Consider the following 16,819-nt stretch of genomic DNA (forward strand, 5'->3'; position numbering starts at 1 on the left):
CAGTGGGTTCAGATCTCAGACTTTCTCAGAAGTTGCAAGTACCCAGAGGGCCCTAGTACATCTTATCAGTCTACTAGACCAGTGGTCCCCAACCTTTTTGGCACCAGGGACTGGTGCTCCTATGAGAATGTAATGCCTGATGATCTGAGGTGGAACTGAGGTGGTAATGCTAGACCTGGGGAGTGGCTGCATGTATAGATGAAACTTTGCTTGCTGGCCTATCCCTCACCTCCTGCTGTGTGGCCCAGTTCCTAACAGGCCACACGGCCCCAGGGGTTGGGAATCCCTGTGCTAGACAGTTCCCCACACCACCCCCCCAGTGTTGGCAGGGCCTGCCTTCTGACCACTAGTGATCAGACAGAAGACAGGCCAAGACAAGCAAGTGCTGGGTTAGTCGGCAACTGCCAATGCAGCTCAGAGATAAAAGTCAACCCAGACCACTGGGCTGGACAATGCCTTCAGACCAGAGGGAAACCAGACACTGGGCAGAGGCCTCAGGCCAACAGGTACCACAGATACATTTCACCCTGCCCATCCTTCCCAACTTTGCCTAGTGTTTTAAGAAACCCTAAATTAAAGCAATCTACCTAGGTTCCTTATAGGTTAAAAAAGTACTTTCATACATTTAAGTTTTTTAAATCTAATTCATATCTGTGCAATCAAGTAGTAACCCGCACCAACACAGGAACTTAGAAATGTGTTTAGGATCAGAGCTGGAAAATATCAGAGTTCCACAAAAAGTGGTTTATTGCTTTTAGAACAAAATAAGATGCTCTCAGAACTTCGTTTAATGAAAACACTTAGAACTTTTTAAAACTTTTCTAAAACAATTTTGTCAGCTAATGAAGTAGGCACTTCAATATAGAAAACTTTCCAGAGGCAACTGCCTTGGCTGAATGGCACAGCTCACAATGTGTGGACCCCAAGCTGTCCCACTGGATGCAGCTAACTGCTTAGAAGCGGGGCTTGCGATTGCGTCCAGTGTACTGAGTGTCAGGTCTGACTTCCCTGTGGTGAGAAAATAACAAATAGGAAGAAGAGTCAGAAAAAACAAAGAACTCCTGGGACTCCTTCAAATGCAGGTGAGCCTTGGTGAGCCTTTAGTGGCACAGACAGAACCCCCACCCCAGTAGCCTGTCCCCAGCCCAAGTACTCACTTGCCCTGACGTCTGCAGCGATCTTTCTTCTCCAGTACCCACTCACGGCTCTTCTTCACCACCCCCCGCCTTGCAATCTTGTATGGGACCCTGTGCAGGAGAAACAGAAGTGAGCTGATGGATGGGAGGGCCTGGCTGGCACCCAAGTCAATCCAGGCAGGGAAAAATGGTGAGCTTCCCTCTGATGCCATTCTACAACGTAAGTCCTGCTTCTGCACACCTTCATCCTGATAACGTCCACTGGGGTCAAAGCAGTTTTAATAGGAAGGCAGGAGGTGTGAGCCCCACTCACAGGCATCTTTGCGGTAGGCGACCACTTATTGGGTCTGCATACATCCTGCCTATGGGGCTAACAGAAAGGGGACAAGGCTACTTTTGGGGTAACCTAGGCCAGGGTTGGCTCTTAAGAACTTAGCAGTATCCATGGAAAGCCAGAAGCCCCAGGCCCACTGCTGTCACTTAAGCCCCTAGTCTGGTTGTAGGGTCAGCATACCCATCAAGTAGGGGCTCCCAGCAACTACGAATGTCTGAGGTAGGAAAACAGGACTGCCCAGCTCATGGCAGCCCTGACAATAATCCTCAAGGACTGATCTTGGCCTCCAGCCCTGGCTGAGGAGAAAAGAGACCCCCGCACAGCCCCATGGGAGAGAGGCACTGAGAACGGGAAGCCTGGGCTCCCAAACCACATCCCCACCTGGCAGTTAAGATCAAACTGTTTCCAGCATAACACCACACAGGGCTGCTTTCCATTTGAGTGACCATTTCCTGAGCAGCTGCACGCATAGCCAATAGATGTTCTACAATGGCTATGAACCAGCTTGCCCTTGAACAGCACGTGGCTGGGCTGTAGCAGACCATCTACAATCGGCAAAGTTTGTGGAAAGAGGCCCAGGAGCTGCTAAGGGAGTGATGGGAAAGGAAAAGCAGAGTGTGGAAAACGAGAGTGCCACGAGATAAGCTGGTCTCTCTACAGGCAGATGATGGAGGCAGCATTCCAGAGAACAAGCAATATGTGAAAATGAGACACTGAAAAAAATGAAAAGGTCAGGGAACAGAAGAGTCCTGTGTGCCTGAGTCACAGGTATGAGAAGGGGAAGCGTCCAAGTGAGAGTCTGAGGGTCTGTGAAGGATTGAGTAATTCATCTCCTGCAAATTTCCTCCCTGCTGAGGACCAGTAGAAGCCGGACTGCATGACAAACCCTTTCTGCTACTATTTCTAATCTGTTCTAACAAGTCAGAATCATTAAAAAAAAAAATCTCACAATCTCACTTGGCTGGGCCAGTTCACAGAGGTGTAAACACTGGTGAAGTGTGCCCTCCCTTCAGTAAACAGTGGGTAATCGGTGACATTTTATACCAAAGGAATGACACAACATGGTCTAGACTTTAGGGTATTGAGGGGCAGTGGTTCATGAAGGAAACTTAAGAGGGTCCACAACTAGGGGGCCAAGGGTGAAGCAGGAAGCAGCTACAAACTAGGATCTAGGTATGCACGACTAATCCCCATGAGTCTATAAAAATGACAAGCTGTACGGTATAGTAAACGGAGCAGGATGTGAGCCACAGAAGGAACAATGGAAAAGAGTCATCAAGGGAAATAAAAGGGAGCAAGTGAAGATGGTGTGGCCCAGAAGAGACCACAAGTGCCAGAAAAGAAGTGGTGGTCAGCAATGGCAAATGCCAGAGGTGGACTGAGCCTTTTAAGAGAGTGGTTTAGGAGAGGCTGGGTGTAGGCTGGGTGGCAAGAATTAAAAAATGCACAGGTGAAACAAAATTAATGCAGAAAGAAATGTAGATTAGAGATAAACTAGGTAAAGGTTTAAAAAACTTTTCGATTCAACTATTTAAGTGGCCTGAATGTAATCTGATGGAAGTGATAGTTATCGGAGAAGCTCAATGATCCTCCCCTCCCCAAATCTGAAGACTTGAATAGTAAGAGCCTGCAGAACTGAGGAAGACAAGGTCTGTGCTGAGTCCTATACAAACATGCGCTCAACACACTTCCCAAGTGGATGACATTATCACCACTGTTTAAATAGATGAGAAATGGATGCTCAGGTCACACAACTTACCCAAGTTTACAGTTAGGACATGTCGTCTGTAGACACCGGTGTGAGGACAAGAGGGATCCTAAGATGGATGGAGGGAGTTAAACAACATGTACTTCCGTGAAGTAGGAGATGGGACCACTCACTGGGAGCAACTGATGGGTGTCTCACAACAGGAAACATCTAGAAGAGTCCCTAAGTCTCCATGAGGAATAGGCTAAGGAAGCTAAGAGAGATGACTACTGAGGGTCAAGTGGTCAGACACCATGATACTGTAGTGGATATGAGGAACACTCATGATTTTCACTACTGGTGGGCCTTCCAAACTCATTCATTCTCTGCCCATTTTTCCTCTTAAAAAAGTCTTCAAAGTCCCGAGACCTTCCATTCATATCCATTAGAACTAAGAGAAAACCTCCTCCTTCACTATCTTATAAACAATTATTTATTCAACAAACATTGAATACCTTTCACTAACAAGATACTCTTCTGATGTCAGGAATATAAAACCAGTTCCCACCAAGTTTTCATTCTAGTTGGGGATACAAATAACCAAGTAAACAAATACACGATTCACAGTAGTTAAAGATGTCAAAGAAAATAAAGAATAAACAGGAACATGGCAAGATATTTTTTTAAAAAAATCAAAGAAAAAGGAAAGAATCAGTCTTGCTGCAGCGCAGAAAAGAAAATGGAGAGAAGCAAAGACTAAAAGCAAGGAGACAAGAGAGGCAGCTTTCAGTAATATAGGAAAGAATGGTGGTGACTTAAGACAAGGTGGGAATGAGGAAAGGGTTGGAAGTGGTACATACACTGAAGTGAAGGGTGCAGGACTTGCCGATGGACTGACTGGATATGAGATGTAAGGAAGACAGGAATGATTGAGAATGGTAAAGAATGGAGAAAAGCAGTTTAGGGGTAAAAACCAAGAGCTCAGTTTTGCTCAAGACATCTGTGGGAATTTCAGGTATGGATACTTAGAGGGCAGTTTGGAAATCAGAGGTAGGATTGAGACCAAGGATATAAATCTGGGAGTTAAGAACCAATAGTTGGTATTTAAGGCAGCACGGAGAGAGAAGGGGTCCAGGCTGGACCCCAGAGTGCTCTAGAGGAGGGGGCCAGCAGAGTGGACTGAGAAGGAACAGTGAGGCTAAGAGAAAACCAAGATAGTGGGAAGCCAAGTGAGGAAAGTCTTAAGCGAGTTATTGGCTGTATCAGCTGAGCCTACTGAGAACGCAAGTTAAGGACAGAGTAGGAAAAAAAAGACTGAGAAATGACCATAGATTTGGCACAAAAGGGTGGTGGTGGCCTTGGCAAAAGCAATTTGAAATGAGTAAGCATGAGCCAAGAAAGAGGACTGAGAGAATGGTAGGGGAGGAAGCAAGAAGAAGCAAGTAGGAGTTTTCTGATAGGAAAGAAGATAAACAGGGTGGTAGCTAGGAGTTGTTATGGGGTTAAGTGAGGATCTTTTTGAAAATGGGAGAAATTGTGCAGCACACTTGTATGCTTATGGGAATGGCCCAGGAAAATAGAGATAAAGGAAAGAAAGAGCCAAAGGAGCCAAGAGAGGATGGGCTCCAGACAGGGGTGGAAGAGGCAGCCTCAGGGAAGGACAGGCAGAACAGATACAGTCTCAAGGGGTTCCCTGGTTCCATTACCACCTTGATGTTACCACTACATATGAACCCGAGACTTGGTGAAAACAGAGAGAAATGGAGTAGTCTTGCCACCTCCACTTTCCTCTGCCATGTCTAGTAAACTCAGCAGCAACAACCCCCTGCACCTTAAGCAGGGCTGAACAATTGCTTTACCTCTCATTTGTGAATGTAGATTCCCTGGCCTCTTCCTCTTCATCAATTTCGTTCAGGCCCTGCAGGAACCAAAGTGCTCTTAGATCACTCTGGAGATCTCTTAACCCACCTACCATACATACCCCAGAAGGCCTGAGCCCTTCCAACTGGTACTAGGCTCAGCCCCACAAGACGGGAACCCAAAAGACATGGGGCTGCAAATCAGGGTCCCTCACCTTTGGCAGAAAGGTTGATGGTCCAGAAAACAAACAGAGGTAAAACCTGAAACAAGAAAGTGCAAGGTGAGGGCTGGACTCACAAAGCCTTGCAAGGCAAGGCAAGTCCTCACCCTCCCTTCCATAAACAGGTGCAGAAAGTCAGGGCCTCCTACATGCATCCTGGGGACCCAATCCAACACTACTCTGTCAACACCACCACCCTCTCTCCAACATCATAGGCAGCACACTGGCCCCCAAGCACTCACTTCTTTGCTTTGGCACTGTTGGGGTAGTCCACCACCACACCACCAGTGAAGCCAGCCTTGATGGCCTGGGTTGTGATCAGCTCCAACTGCGGAGAGAACAGCGGTGAGTCACGCAGGGAGGATGGGGGAGCAGGGTGCTCCCCCTCAGTCCCCTAAAGAAGCCAGTCTAGTCCCATGATGGACTCTGCCTAGGAGAACTAAAGGTCTTCTTTATCAGACTTCCCAATTCTGAGTCCCCAAAAGCCACACAGAGAAAAGTGCAGGCGAGATGCAGCATACACCTCCCTTGGAAGAATACAGAACAAGCAATTCTCATTTTTTTAGTCCAGGGACCCATCTCCCCACTCAAATATCAGGAAATGAATCGCCACCAATTGGGAAGCAGACTCATTCATTGCATTAGTCAGGAACAGCTCACCCGTCTTTCAGAGTCTACCTCCTACCTCCTCATACCTCACTCCTCCTTCCTATGGCATTACACTCCACAGAACAGACAACTACTGATATCCTCATCCCCAGTAATCAGTAATATTACTAACATCCTAACAACATTACCTGTGATACCATCTTATCTGTCAAGAGAAGAAAAACACCCTACTGTTTCTGCAGACACCATCATTCCTCTTTAGGACATTAGGTTATAAAACATGCCTTCAGGGGCCACAGGGACCACTCTCAGGTACTAATTCCCTCATTTCCTCACCAACCAGCATAAATTTCCTTGTTCTGTCACTTCCCAACAGCAGGAGTTTACCTGTTCTGGATCCCTTCCCCTTCCCTGCATCTCCAGTAGCCAAGAGGCTCACCTGCTCTGAGTTCTCAGGGTACAGCTGCAGAACAGCACGGGCTCCACGGACCTACAAGAAACAGAAACATCGCTATCTTACAAATATCCCATGGGGTCAGGACCCAGATAATCCTCCCTTCCTTATTCACTAAGTGTTTACTGAGTTCCCATTGTATGCAAGAAACTGTTCTTAGGGATGGGTCTACAGCTGTGAACAAAAAAGATAGCCTTCTGAACTTCAGTCGTGGGGAAAGCAGCTAATTTACAGTAGTGATTAAGTGCCAAAAAAATAAGTACATTAGGACAAAGAATGGTGAATGACTGAAGACTGTTTACTTTTGGTTCAAAGACGGCCATTCTCAGAGGAATGCTTAAGCAGAGACCTGAATATAGTGGAGAGCTGATTATTTAAACCTATATAGGAAATACGTCTCAACAGAGAGGCAAACACAAAGGCCCTCAGAACTTTGGGATTAACCCCAATGCATGAACAGGAGAGAAACCACACCACATAATGCACAGGACCAGCCAGCCATCTGCAGGAACAACCTACCCTAAGAAAGCTAGGGGTAAGGTGGGGAGAACGAGACCAAGAAACACCTGGATCTTTCAAAAAAAAAAAATTGAAGAACTCATTTTTAGAACTTAGAATCTCAAACTATCAACTAATCCTGGTAAAAAATAGAAATCAATACCACCAGTTAATAAAGTTAATAAAGGCTCTCTTGGTGGTAACCACCTTGCTCCCCATCTGAGCATCAGCAGTGGGAGGAAGTGATGAGACATGGGCACTCTAGAAGGTGTGCTCTGTGTGGCCTGGACACAATGTCTCATTCCTTACTGTGGAGCCTATATCTCCAAACCAACTTCTGATGAAAATTTCAGCATAAGGGACCCAGGAATTATAATCTATCTCAGATTCTGACATCGGCATCTTCTACGTATCAGCCTACTGAGCTTTCTGTTTGGGCTGAGGTCCTGGACAGAAGCAACCACAGTAAGGTCCCACTACCATATGCAATTCAATATGAATGGCCTTGCCATGGGATGCTTCTACTTCATCGCTCTACCCACAGGGCAAGGGAGAGACAGGCAGCCAGCCCAGATTGGAAGATCTCATACTCACCAGCACAGAATAAAGAGAAGAAAAAAAGCGGTACAGGCGCTTGGCAGGGATGTCAGATTTCTTGTTAGCATTACAGAGCCACTGCACAGCAGAAATGCTATATAAAAAAAAAAAAAAAAGTAACCCAGTCAGGAAAGGGACCAGCAACATTGCTCACCCCTGCCCCTTCAGGACTCAAACAGCATATATCCTTGATCTCCAGGTAAAACCCTTCTGCCCATCGCTCCCTTTCTTGGCATATGCTGGTCCATTCCAGGTCACTATTCTACAACACTGGACCAAACAAGGCATACAAAAGGTCAGCATTAACTTCCTTGCAGTCAGTCCAAAGGAACAGCTTCTCAACGTGTTTCTAAATGCATCTCAAGTTCAAAGTTACTCGCCACATCAAGGCACTCTCTGCCACCCACACCTTCATTCCTTTCCTCCAAATCAAGGGAAACATGCTTTACAGTTTTTACACAAAGCCATGTGTTCACTCTCCTCTGAAATCAGTCCCTTCAATTGGTTTAAGTGTCTCCACAATCTTCAAATTTAAAACCTTGAGCAGCTACTATGTCCTCCTTTCTTACATTCACTTCCTCAGTGCTATGTGCACACATCCACAGAACTCCAAACCCCAGTGGTTTGTTCCACTGCCTCTCCCAGCTTTTACTTCCATCTACCACTCTCCAAAGCCAGAATTTATACTGTCTCAATTGTTTCTATAACAAGATAACTTATCTCTTCTCTCTACTGATAAATAACCTTCCTAAAACACAAATCTGATCTTGTCACTCCCCAGCTTGTCAACTACTGAATAAAGCCCAAACTTCTTAGGATAGTGTAAAAAGTCTTTTAGGACCCAACCCCACACAATCTCAACTTCCATGAAATCTCTCATTTGTTTCTATAAATGAGACTCCTTTCTTCAACCACTTTCATGACTTTTGCTCACACTACTCCTTCACTCAAGGCACCCTCTCCTGACTATCCAAATTCCTCCCAGCTTTTAAGGCCCCTCTTCCTTTTTCAAAGCTTTCTTGTGCTTTCTTGCTTTTCTTCACAACTCCGATGCGTCCCATGACTTCCTAGTGCACACCCCGCACTCAGCCTGTTTAATCTATCCATGTTTAACAGTATCTAATAAACCATGGAGAATCTTAAAAATAGGGACTGTATTTACACAAAATTCATAGCACCTTGTAAAATATGTTACATATAACAAATGTTTAAAAAAAAAAAAAGGTAGCCATACCATCTTGCTTAAAAAATAAAAATGACCATTTACTACTAAAACATACAGATCATACCATTGGCCTTTGGTTTTCTGCAGCCTAGAACATCTCATCGAATCGTTACTAAAAACCAATTGCTATACTTGAAATGTCTTCTTTCTCCAATCTTGTTCCCAGATGTAAATTAATCCCTTACTCTAGAATAAACCTTCAAATTCAATTTCTACTCTCTCAGATCCCTACTCTGAATCCCTACAGCTCAATCTAAAATCACAGGTCTCCCCCAGATAATGATTAAACTATGGTTTCCTCTTCTCCTATTCTGTACCTCCACTCTAGAGACAAAACACTACACAAAATACTGAACAGAACTTACCACAGGAAACAAAGAATTTCATGTTTCTAACAGTAGCTTCAAAGGTCTAAGATTTGTTACCAAAGTACCATGCGCACACTCAAAACTTGACCCTGTTGCCCAAGAAAGGACTCCAGTTTCTGCCACTCTCCACTACAGAATTCTTCCTAAATGCAACAAAATGGCTGCTGGGGCTCACAAGATGGCTCCTAGTGGCTCAGAAGACCACTCCTCCCCTACCACACATACTCAAAGCAGAGAGAATCTATACCAATGGTTCCTGAACTTGGCAGTGCAAGATAATCACAGGATGTTTTGAAATACAAACAAACAAAAAATACATGTTTTGGGGCCTTACTCTGACCTTATAAATCTAAAAACCCCATGGGATACTATTAAGTATCCCCTATGACTCTGCTGCACAGCCAGGTATGGGAAACACTGGCCTACAGGGCTAAAAACAGAACATGAAGATTCTTACCTGATACATCCATCAAAGGAGCCTGGTTTAAAAGGGATGCCCTGTCCCATGTCCCCTAGAAGCAGGTCTCCCTCTGTATCTCGGTCCAAGGCTGCATCTACATTGGAGAAGAGTGTTGTGAGGGAAACAAACAATATATAGAGCGGCTCTATACTACATCTCACTGTTAAATAGGATGTACTTACCCAGCATGGCAGGGCTGATGTCAATGCCCACCCAATAGTGCCCCTCATCCGAGAGGTAATCTCCACTCAGCCCTGTACCGCAACTGGAAGATACGATCAAATAGGAACTCGACAGTGTGAGTAACAAAGATGCCCCAACACCTGAACAATCTAAACTGAGCCCTAGGATCTCACCCAATATCCAACAGGTAACAGGGCTGATCCTCAGGCAGATAAAGGAGCTCCAACGCTCGCCCAGCCATCTTGGTCTGGATATCAATCATCCGAGAGCTATGATGGCAGAAACACAAGCGAGTAATAAAAGTTCGGGCAAAACCACACGCAGACCAAAAAAAGCCAAAGAAAGAGAAAAAGGAACAAGATTCTCTTCCCTGGTCAACAAACTCAACTAAAACTATGTAAAACTATTATGTCCACATAATACATCAACATGTTATTTGTTGTGACACAAATTATAACTGTACCAGGTGCAAAGCTAACGTGAAAAGAACAAATCACTTAGCTAATGACCAACCATTTGGAATTTTCAAATCTATCAGGCTTTGTTGTTGTATTAAGAACATGTTTCTTGGGAGAATTACTCTCATATTAGCATCAACAAAGCACAACAAAAATCTATAGCAGTGCTGTCCATGAGGAATATAATGCAAGCTACACATGACTTTCTAGTAGCCAATTAAAATGAAATTAAATATGTAAATTAACTGTAATAGTTAACCCAACCCAATGTTATCTAATATACTTTAGTTAACCCAATGCACTCAAATTACCTCAATGTTTCAATACATAATTGACGTAAAAAATGATTAATAAAATATTTTACATTTTCAACCTACATAATTCAAACTAGACATGTTTCAAGAAATGGTTGATAGCTACTGGTTACTATATTGAACAGAATATGCCTATAATAGATCTGGCTTTCCAAAGTATCTGGAGAATTTTCAACAGGGTAGTGTTTCAGAAAGAATAGGTCTGGAAGTTTCTGCTCTAGCCTTCACCTATTATGCGACTTTATATAATAAATAACTACTCTCTGTGAAATTCATATACTACATCAACAATTATCACGAGGATTTAATGAGACAATATAGATAGGAACACAAAAGAAGCATTCTATGAATGTTATTTCCCTCCCCACAATAGCACTAATCCCTCAAACGTACCCATTGCCTATTTTATCACATGCTTGATACAAGTTGTCACATTAAACTTTGCAAACAACCTGAAGAAAGTACCTTCGCTCCTCCATTTTAATGCCGAGGTAACTTGAGGCTCAAACGGTTCGGAGATTTAACTAAAGTTGACTTTGCCAGTATAAAAAATGAGATCAACCCAAGTCCCTACCTCCACCCTCCCCTCAAATTCTGCGTGCTTTCCAAGCAATGCCCCATATCAGGGAAACTTGCCGGTTCCCGACCGCCGACGCCGCGCAACATACAAGCTCCCTTACTTGCGCGTGTATTTCCGGGCTTCACTCTTGTCGTAATGCTGAGAGAAAAAGAAAGAGAAGATGGTAGTTGGGGGAGAAATCAAAACGCAGAAACCCTAAAAAAGGAGGAGGGGCGGTGCCCGTGAGCCACGGGCCTCACCAGCTCTGGGGGTCCGCGGAGCTCTGGTCTGCGTCGACGACACGCCATCCTCACGCCTGAGCTACACAACTAGCGCGGGCCGCTCCCAGAGCCAGGCTTTTATGTCATCGGCCCCGCGCCTTCTTCGTAATACGCATGCTCTACCCCTCTCCCCGCCTCCTTTTTTACTCGATTGGCTACAGGACCGACGTGCCGAGAAAAACGCACGCCTCCCATTGGCCAGTTTATTTTAGCACCGCCCTCCAGATCCATTCAAGATGGCAGCCAAGAGCGATCTAAGGTGGCCGCGGCTGTTGTTGTGGAGGTTGTGGCAGGCCGGAGGATCTCCACAAAACTGGGTATCGGGCCTGGGCCTAAAAGCGAGGACTTACTCCCGGGGCGACGGCCCGTACTCGCGCACGGCGCTCTATGAGCTGCTCGGCGTCCCCTCCACAGCCACGCAGGCGCAAATCAAGGCGGCCTACTACCGGCAGAGCTTCCTCTACCACCCAGACCGCAACTCGGGGAGCGCCGAGGCTGCCGAGCGCTTTACGCGCATCTCCCAGGCATACGTAGTGCTGGGCAGTGCCACCCTGCGCCGCAAGTACGACCGCGGCCTCCTCAGCGAAGCAGACCTGCGCGGACCTGGCGTCCGGCCTTCCAGGACGCCCGCAGCGGACCCCAGTGCGCCCCGCGCCCCGCCTTCTGCCTCTTGGACCCACCGCCGTGGTCAAGCCGCGCCGGGCGCCAACCGCACCATGTTCGACTTTGACGCCTTCTACCAGGCGCACTATGGAGAGCAGCTAGAGCGCGAACGGCGCCAGAGGGCCCGGCGTGAGGCCCTTCGCAAGCAGCAAGAGGACCGGGCTAAGAAGGGCTTCCGCTGGGACGAGACCCGAGACACGACTTTCATCATCTTTCTCCTCACAGTCTTCATTATTTTGGGCTTTCGTTTTTAATCGTAGAGAGAAGGGAATGGAAGCAGCCCCTAGTCAATCCCCAGAAAAAGGCCTTTCCTGTCATGAACACTTCGCCTTCCAGAGTCTACCTCCGCTGGGGTCTGAAAGAACCGCTTTCCGCCCCCTCTTCTTTCCTTCCGGCCCAGCTTAGCTGTTGACCTGCACGTCCCTCTCCCTATGTCCAGAAAAGGAGGCTTTTCGATGCCCAAGAAGGAGGTCTCAAAACGAAGAGCCGTGAAAGTCCGAGAGAAGGGTTTTCTGGAGTCCTTTGAGTGCCTGCTTCCAGAGGTTGCCTTACTGATGTCAATTTCTGGAACACTTGCCCTGGCTTTATTGTAAAGCTCTGAGCAAGAATTGCTTGATCCTACCTCATGTTCGTACCTTGGGGCTCCTCTGTAACCTTGAAACGTGCAATGTGACCAATTGTTGGCTGCCAAAGGAAAAATTCTGAACTTATACAAACCTTGTCTTTCTGTGAGTGCCCCAAGCCACAGGTGAGACCTGATGTAAGCTAACCATGTGATATGTAGAAACCTTGCCATTCTGTAGTCAGCAAACCTCACTCTCCCTTCTGTTGGTGGCATGTGTAAGTGGGAAAGCAAGGTCATTGAGCATAAGGAATGAGTGTTCCTTTGCCCCTACTTATCTAATGTATAATCTTGGAGAAGTTACTCCGTGGGAATGACAACAGAAAGCAAATGATTTGCTCTCTTGAGATCTGCCACACTTTATTATCCATAGTTCTAATGGGCTCAGTGACTAAAACATGATGGTAGTAAAGTTTGTCTTTGGGACAGTGTGCCTTGTCACCTGGTCATCCCTTTACCAGCTAGCCTCATTGCTAACTGTGCAGCCCATCCCCTCCCAGAAATAGAGCAACAAACGGAGTTTGAGTCATCTGAGTGTGACCCATTCTATTTAGCTTACAGTGCTTACTGCAGGCTCCACAAGCCAAATCCTTGAAACATGGCTGCTCGAAGCTGGGAAATTTTGAGTTTGGAGTTGGTGAGACTACTGAAGGACTGAAGGCCTGTGGTGGGAACGGTTCCCTGTTCAGACAAAGTTGAAGCTTTTTTACTTTTTCTAATTTATGCTAAGCAGTTGGTCAGTCATCACTTGGCTAGAGCAGTAGTAGTCAGGCTCTCTTAACCCTGAGTTAGCCCTTATGTACATGGGGTGGGGGGTGGGGGGCTATGAGTTTGTAGGTGCTCTGCTAAAGCTGTGTGATAGGAAAACCTTTGCAAGCGATCTACCACAAGGGTTGCGGGCCTAAATCTAAAATCTAACCAAAGCCAGTGGGGCTTTGGTATATTACTACCAATTCCTGCACTCATATTCTTGCGTGAAATCCTTGTATAAATTGGGATAAACCTACAGCTAGTTCATCTTGGTGTCTTGAAAATCATTCAATTCTCTCTAGCCTTGGAGGTGGGGGGCAAGCTCTTATCATGGCTTTGTAGTGACTATATGATTCCGTAGTAAAAATTTGAGTCCACCCTGGTTCAGACTAGCTATGCTCAGTGAGCCTTGATTTAAGAAGGGGGGATGCAGGTGTACTTTGAAAAAGAACATTTAATGTTAATATGTTTCATATTTGAAAAATGAGGGACAGTCTGTTCTTTTTGAAATACAAACTACAGGAAATGAAGCATAGGAAAATGTACAGAAACTAGTGATTCTCAACCAAAGGATAAACCCACAGCTAGTTCAGGTTGGTCTCTTGGAAACCATTCGATTCTAATATTGGAGGTGAGAGGCAAGCTCTTAGTCATGGTTTTGCAGTGACCACAGGATTCAGCAGCAAATAGGTGAGCCCACCCTGGTTCAGGCCAGCTGTGCTCAGTCGGGGGGAGCAGAGGGAGGGAGTATGTACTTTGAAAAAGAACATTTAATGTTACTATGTTTCATATTTGAAAAAAAATTAGAGAAGGTCTGTTCTTTTTTAAATTACAAACTAAGAAGCATAGTAAAATGTGCAGAAACTAGTGATTCTCAACCAAGCAGTTAGGGCATAACAGTGTCCTTGGAGGCAAAAGTCTCGCAGATTTCTATCGAAAGGGTTTGGGGTTCTTTTGGGTTTTTCTTGTAAAAGCACTGGTGATCTATAATAGCTGGGATCTTTTTGCTCCTTGACATAGACCTTTCAAGTTTGTTTTCTCTACGTGAAGATTATAGCCAAGAACGTTTACTGGGGCCCCAAAACATGGAAATAGAAAGTTCCAGAGTTTCCGGTCTTCATGGGGAAGGGGCGGTATCCAGACTATGTGAAACTTCTGGAACATTCCAGAACATTCCATATAACTCTAAGCAGGGTAGTAAGTAAAATTTATTAACCATCTAATTCAGCTTCTTAGGCCTAGAACTAGGCCCACTGTAATAGTGCCATTCTCCCTGCCTCAGGTGTTTATTGTTTTTTTTTTGCAGCTGAAGGATCTGTCTCAGGACACCCCACTCCCAACCTTCTCTATACTGGAGTCTGGTCTTTTTATGTAAGGCGAGGCATGTAGGAGACTTTCTGTAGGACTGCCCACTCCCCCCCAGCTGGTCCCCATGGTAACATATCTTCCTTCCAACCCTGGGGAGGAGAGGGTGAACCTGGCCATGGACATTAGTCCCTGCCTTCTAGCAGCTGTTCCCCAGTTCTTGATGGTGGAAGAAGGCTCAGACACGCTCAACTTTAGTCCCTTTCAACAGATAGACAGGTGGGGTCCAGCCTGCCCCATGCTGTGCTCATTGGGGTAGGGATAGGTGTGCAAGTACAATACAAGGCTGAATGAGCAGCACACACAGGTCCTAAATGAGGAGGCATAGACAAGACAGGAACAAAGTTGTATGTGTCTAGGCAATTGTCTTTGGACTTGACCAGGACTTTATTTCTCCTGAGCCAAACTTCTTTTCCCTCTGTTGCCCTTTATTGCTGAGTGAAATCCTGTACAGATCCCAGCGCTGAGAGAGTAGGATTTCCTGCTTCCTTCTGAAGAGGCATTTTGGTCATAGGATGTACCTTGTTCACTGTATTGTTTCCAGCTTGAGACAAATAAGAGTAGCCTACTTTAGGCCAATGGGTTGTCCATCTGGTCATCACTGACTGCACGCGTGTGTGTCTGTGTATACACATACACCTCTGATACTGAGGCACAGACACCAAAGGGTAGAGCCCAGAGAGTGGCCACCATATTCCCTTTTAGGAAAATAATGAGGGTTGAGGGGCTATATCTTAGACCTTTGGGCTTCCTGGAAGGTCACCAGATCTCATGAAGAGAAGCTGAGAGAAGAGACAGCTGGTAAGTAGTGGTACTACTTAAATTCACTCTCTTGTATTCAGGGAACTAGAAAAGTGGGCTCTCTCCTGGCCTTTGCCTCCTCTCAGTTCCTCAGCCCTGTGATGAGATCACGCCAGACTGCCACTTGACGATGATCAGGATCATAGAAGAAGGCCTGCCTTGCTTGTTCTCAGGCTTAGCTTATAGCCCTGTCCTCCATAGGGTTTGTGCAAAGCAACTGAGGATCCCTTTGTTATTGTGTTAGAATGATAGACCTGAGTCTGGACCTTGTGAACTTGCATATGCTGAGAATGCTCAGTGCTCTCATCCCCAAGAAGCCAGTGCAGAGAGTTCACCTTCACCATATATCTTGAAGTCATAGTATCACTATGGATCTAGCCATCACACCACTCTCCTAAGGCTGTCCAAACTGGGGGTCCTGTCACTAATCTTGAAGTAGGTTGGCCCTCCCATCCTCCCTTTGCCTCTTCAGTGTTCACGCTCTCAGTGCTAGGAGGGGACTGCTACTAGACAAAAGAAGCAAGACCAATATTTGTGGTTCATACGGTATTTGTGGCTGGCACAGTGTATTAAAATAACTTTAGCCATCCATGGCCATGCCACCCTGAACAGGCTTGATCTCGTCTGATCTCAGAAGCTAAGCAAGGTCGGGTCTGGTTAGTACTTGGATGGGAGGCCATCTAGGAATACCAGGTGCTGTAAGCGTAAAAAATAAAATAACTTTAGCCAACATAACTTGGGAGACTTTGCGTAAAAATCTAGATTTGTTTTCTCTCAAAAAAATAAAATGTTACGCCATTGTGTTCATAACTGAGTTACTGCCTAGAAAAAGCTGTAACATTTGCCTTTTAGATAGGCTGTTTCTCCCCATTTTGCTATACTTCCAGCAGTAGAGAAGTATAAAATTCCATGTTTATTGAGAGGAAAATTTTTGAAAAAGGACCATGCATTTCCAGAAAAATGTGAGAAGGTGTATTTCTTTGTGGAAATGGACTGCTTTGTGCCACTGTGATCTTCCTGGCCCCTAAAGGTATTTGAGTTTGCAGATCCCTAGGATACATCATACATAAGAACCTATACTTTGTGCAGGAAGGCAGAATGTAAATCTTATTTACCTGTGGGACAAGAAGAATCTTTGGAGAGGTCTATAGCAATGGCAAGGTCCTAGACAAAGCCAGAGGTCCTCTGATACAGAAACACCAATTCCTGCAATCAATCTGTTGTGTGAATGCTTGTATAAATTGGGATAAATCCACAGCTAGTCTAAATTGGTCTCTTGGAAACCATCTAATTCTCTCTATCCCTGGAGGTTAGGGGCAAGTTCTTAGCGGTAGCTTTGCAGTGGCCACACAATTCAGTAGTAAAGATTTGAGCC

The 16,819-nt window shown here is 45.5% G+C and overlaps 2 protein-coding genes, 1 non-coding gene and 1 pseudogene across 5 annotated transcripts; 2 read left to right on the top strand and 2 right to left on the bottom strand.

Moving 5' to 3' along the window:
* Positions 1–721: 721 nt before the first annotated feature.
* On the bottom strand, positions 722–11,356 carry BUD23 (BUD23 rRNA methyltransferase and ribosome maturation factor). 3 transcript variants are annotated; one of them, XR_005649991.1, is made up of 13 exons: positions 11,223–11,356; positions 11,084–11,121; positions 9,805–9,900; positions 9,631–9,713; positions 9,446–9,542; positions 7,393–7,489; positions 6,286–6,336; positions 5,480–5,565; positions 5,232–5,277; positions 5,017–5,075; positions 3,230–3,287; positions 1,158–1,247; positions 722–1,008 (listed from the first exon to the last, which is right to left on the bottom strand). XR_005649991.1 is itself a non-coding variant. In XM_039849472.1 (12 exons), the coding sequence occupies exons 1-12, from the start codon at positions 11,268–11,270 to the stop codon at positions 954–956; spliced, it is 846 nt and encodes a 281-aa protein (XP_039705406.1). In that variant the 5' UTR covers positions 11,271–11,356; the 3' UTR covers positions 766–953. The 3 variants fall into 3 exon arrangements, 2 of the variants coding, with proteins under 2 accessions (XP_039705407.1, XP_039705406.1); XM_039849472.1 differs by lacking the exon at positions 3,230–3,287 and having other exon boundaries at positions 766–1,008; XM_039849473.1 differs by lacking the exons at positions 3,230–3,287; positions 11,223–11,356 and having other exon boundaries at positions 11,040–11,121.
* Positions 1,679–1,811, bottom strand: LOC120592083 (small Cajal body-specific RNA 20). The gene has a single exon (XR_005650043.1).
* Positions 11,357–11,463: 107 nt separating the features above from the next.
* Positions 11,464–13,545, top strand: DNAJC30 (DnaJ heat shock protein family (Hsp40) member C30). Its single transcript, XM_039849477.1, has one exon. It carries the CDS (start codon positions 11,480–11,482, stop codon positions 12,158–12,160), a length of 681 nt encoding a protein of 226 aa, XP_039705411.1. The 5' UTR covers positions 11,464–11,479; the 3' UTR covers positions 12,161–13,545.
* A 2,485-nt stretch (positions 13,546–16,030) lies between these two features.
* LOC120592011 (uncharacterized) lies at positions 16,031–16,149 on the top strand (annotated as a pseudogene).
* Positions 16,150–16,819: the final 670 nt, after the last annotated feature.

Source organism: Pteropus medius, unplaced genomic scaffold (assembly GCF_902729225.1).
Source record: "Pteropus medius unplaced genomic scaffold, Ma_sr-lr_union100, whole genome shotgun sequence".
Lineage (NCBI taxonomy): Eukaryota > Metazoa > Chordata > Mammalia > Chiroptera > Pteropodidae > Pteropus > Pteropus medius.

What these genes read in the sequence shown, in the direction of transcription:
- BUD23 (XM_039849472.1), bottom strand. Translation starts at nt 11,270, where the DNA reads ATGGCGTGTCGTCGACGCAGACCAGAGCTCCGCGGACCCCCAGAGCTG. An exon ending in CATCAGCCCTGCCATGCTGG is followed by an intron (nt 9,543 to 9,630) that starts GTAAGTACATCC and finishes TCTCCAATGTAG; the next exon opens with ATGCAGCCTTGGACCGAGAT. An exon ending in TCCTTTGATGGATGTATCAG is followed by an intron (nt 7,490 to 9,445) that starts GTAAGAATCTTC and finishes TTTTTTATATAG; the next exon opens with CATTTCTGCTGTGCAGTGGC.
- DNAJC30 (XM_039849477.1), top strand. Translation starts at nt 11,480, where the DNA reads ATGGCAGCCAAGAGCGATCTAAGGTGGCCGCGGCTGTTGTTGTGGAGG.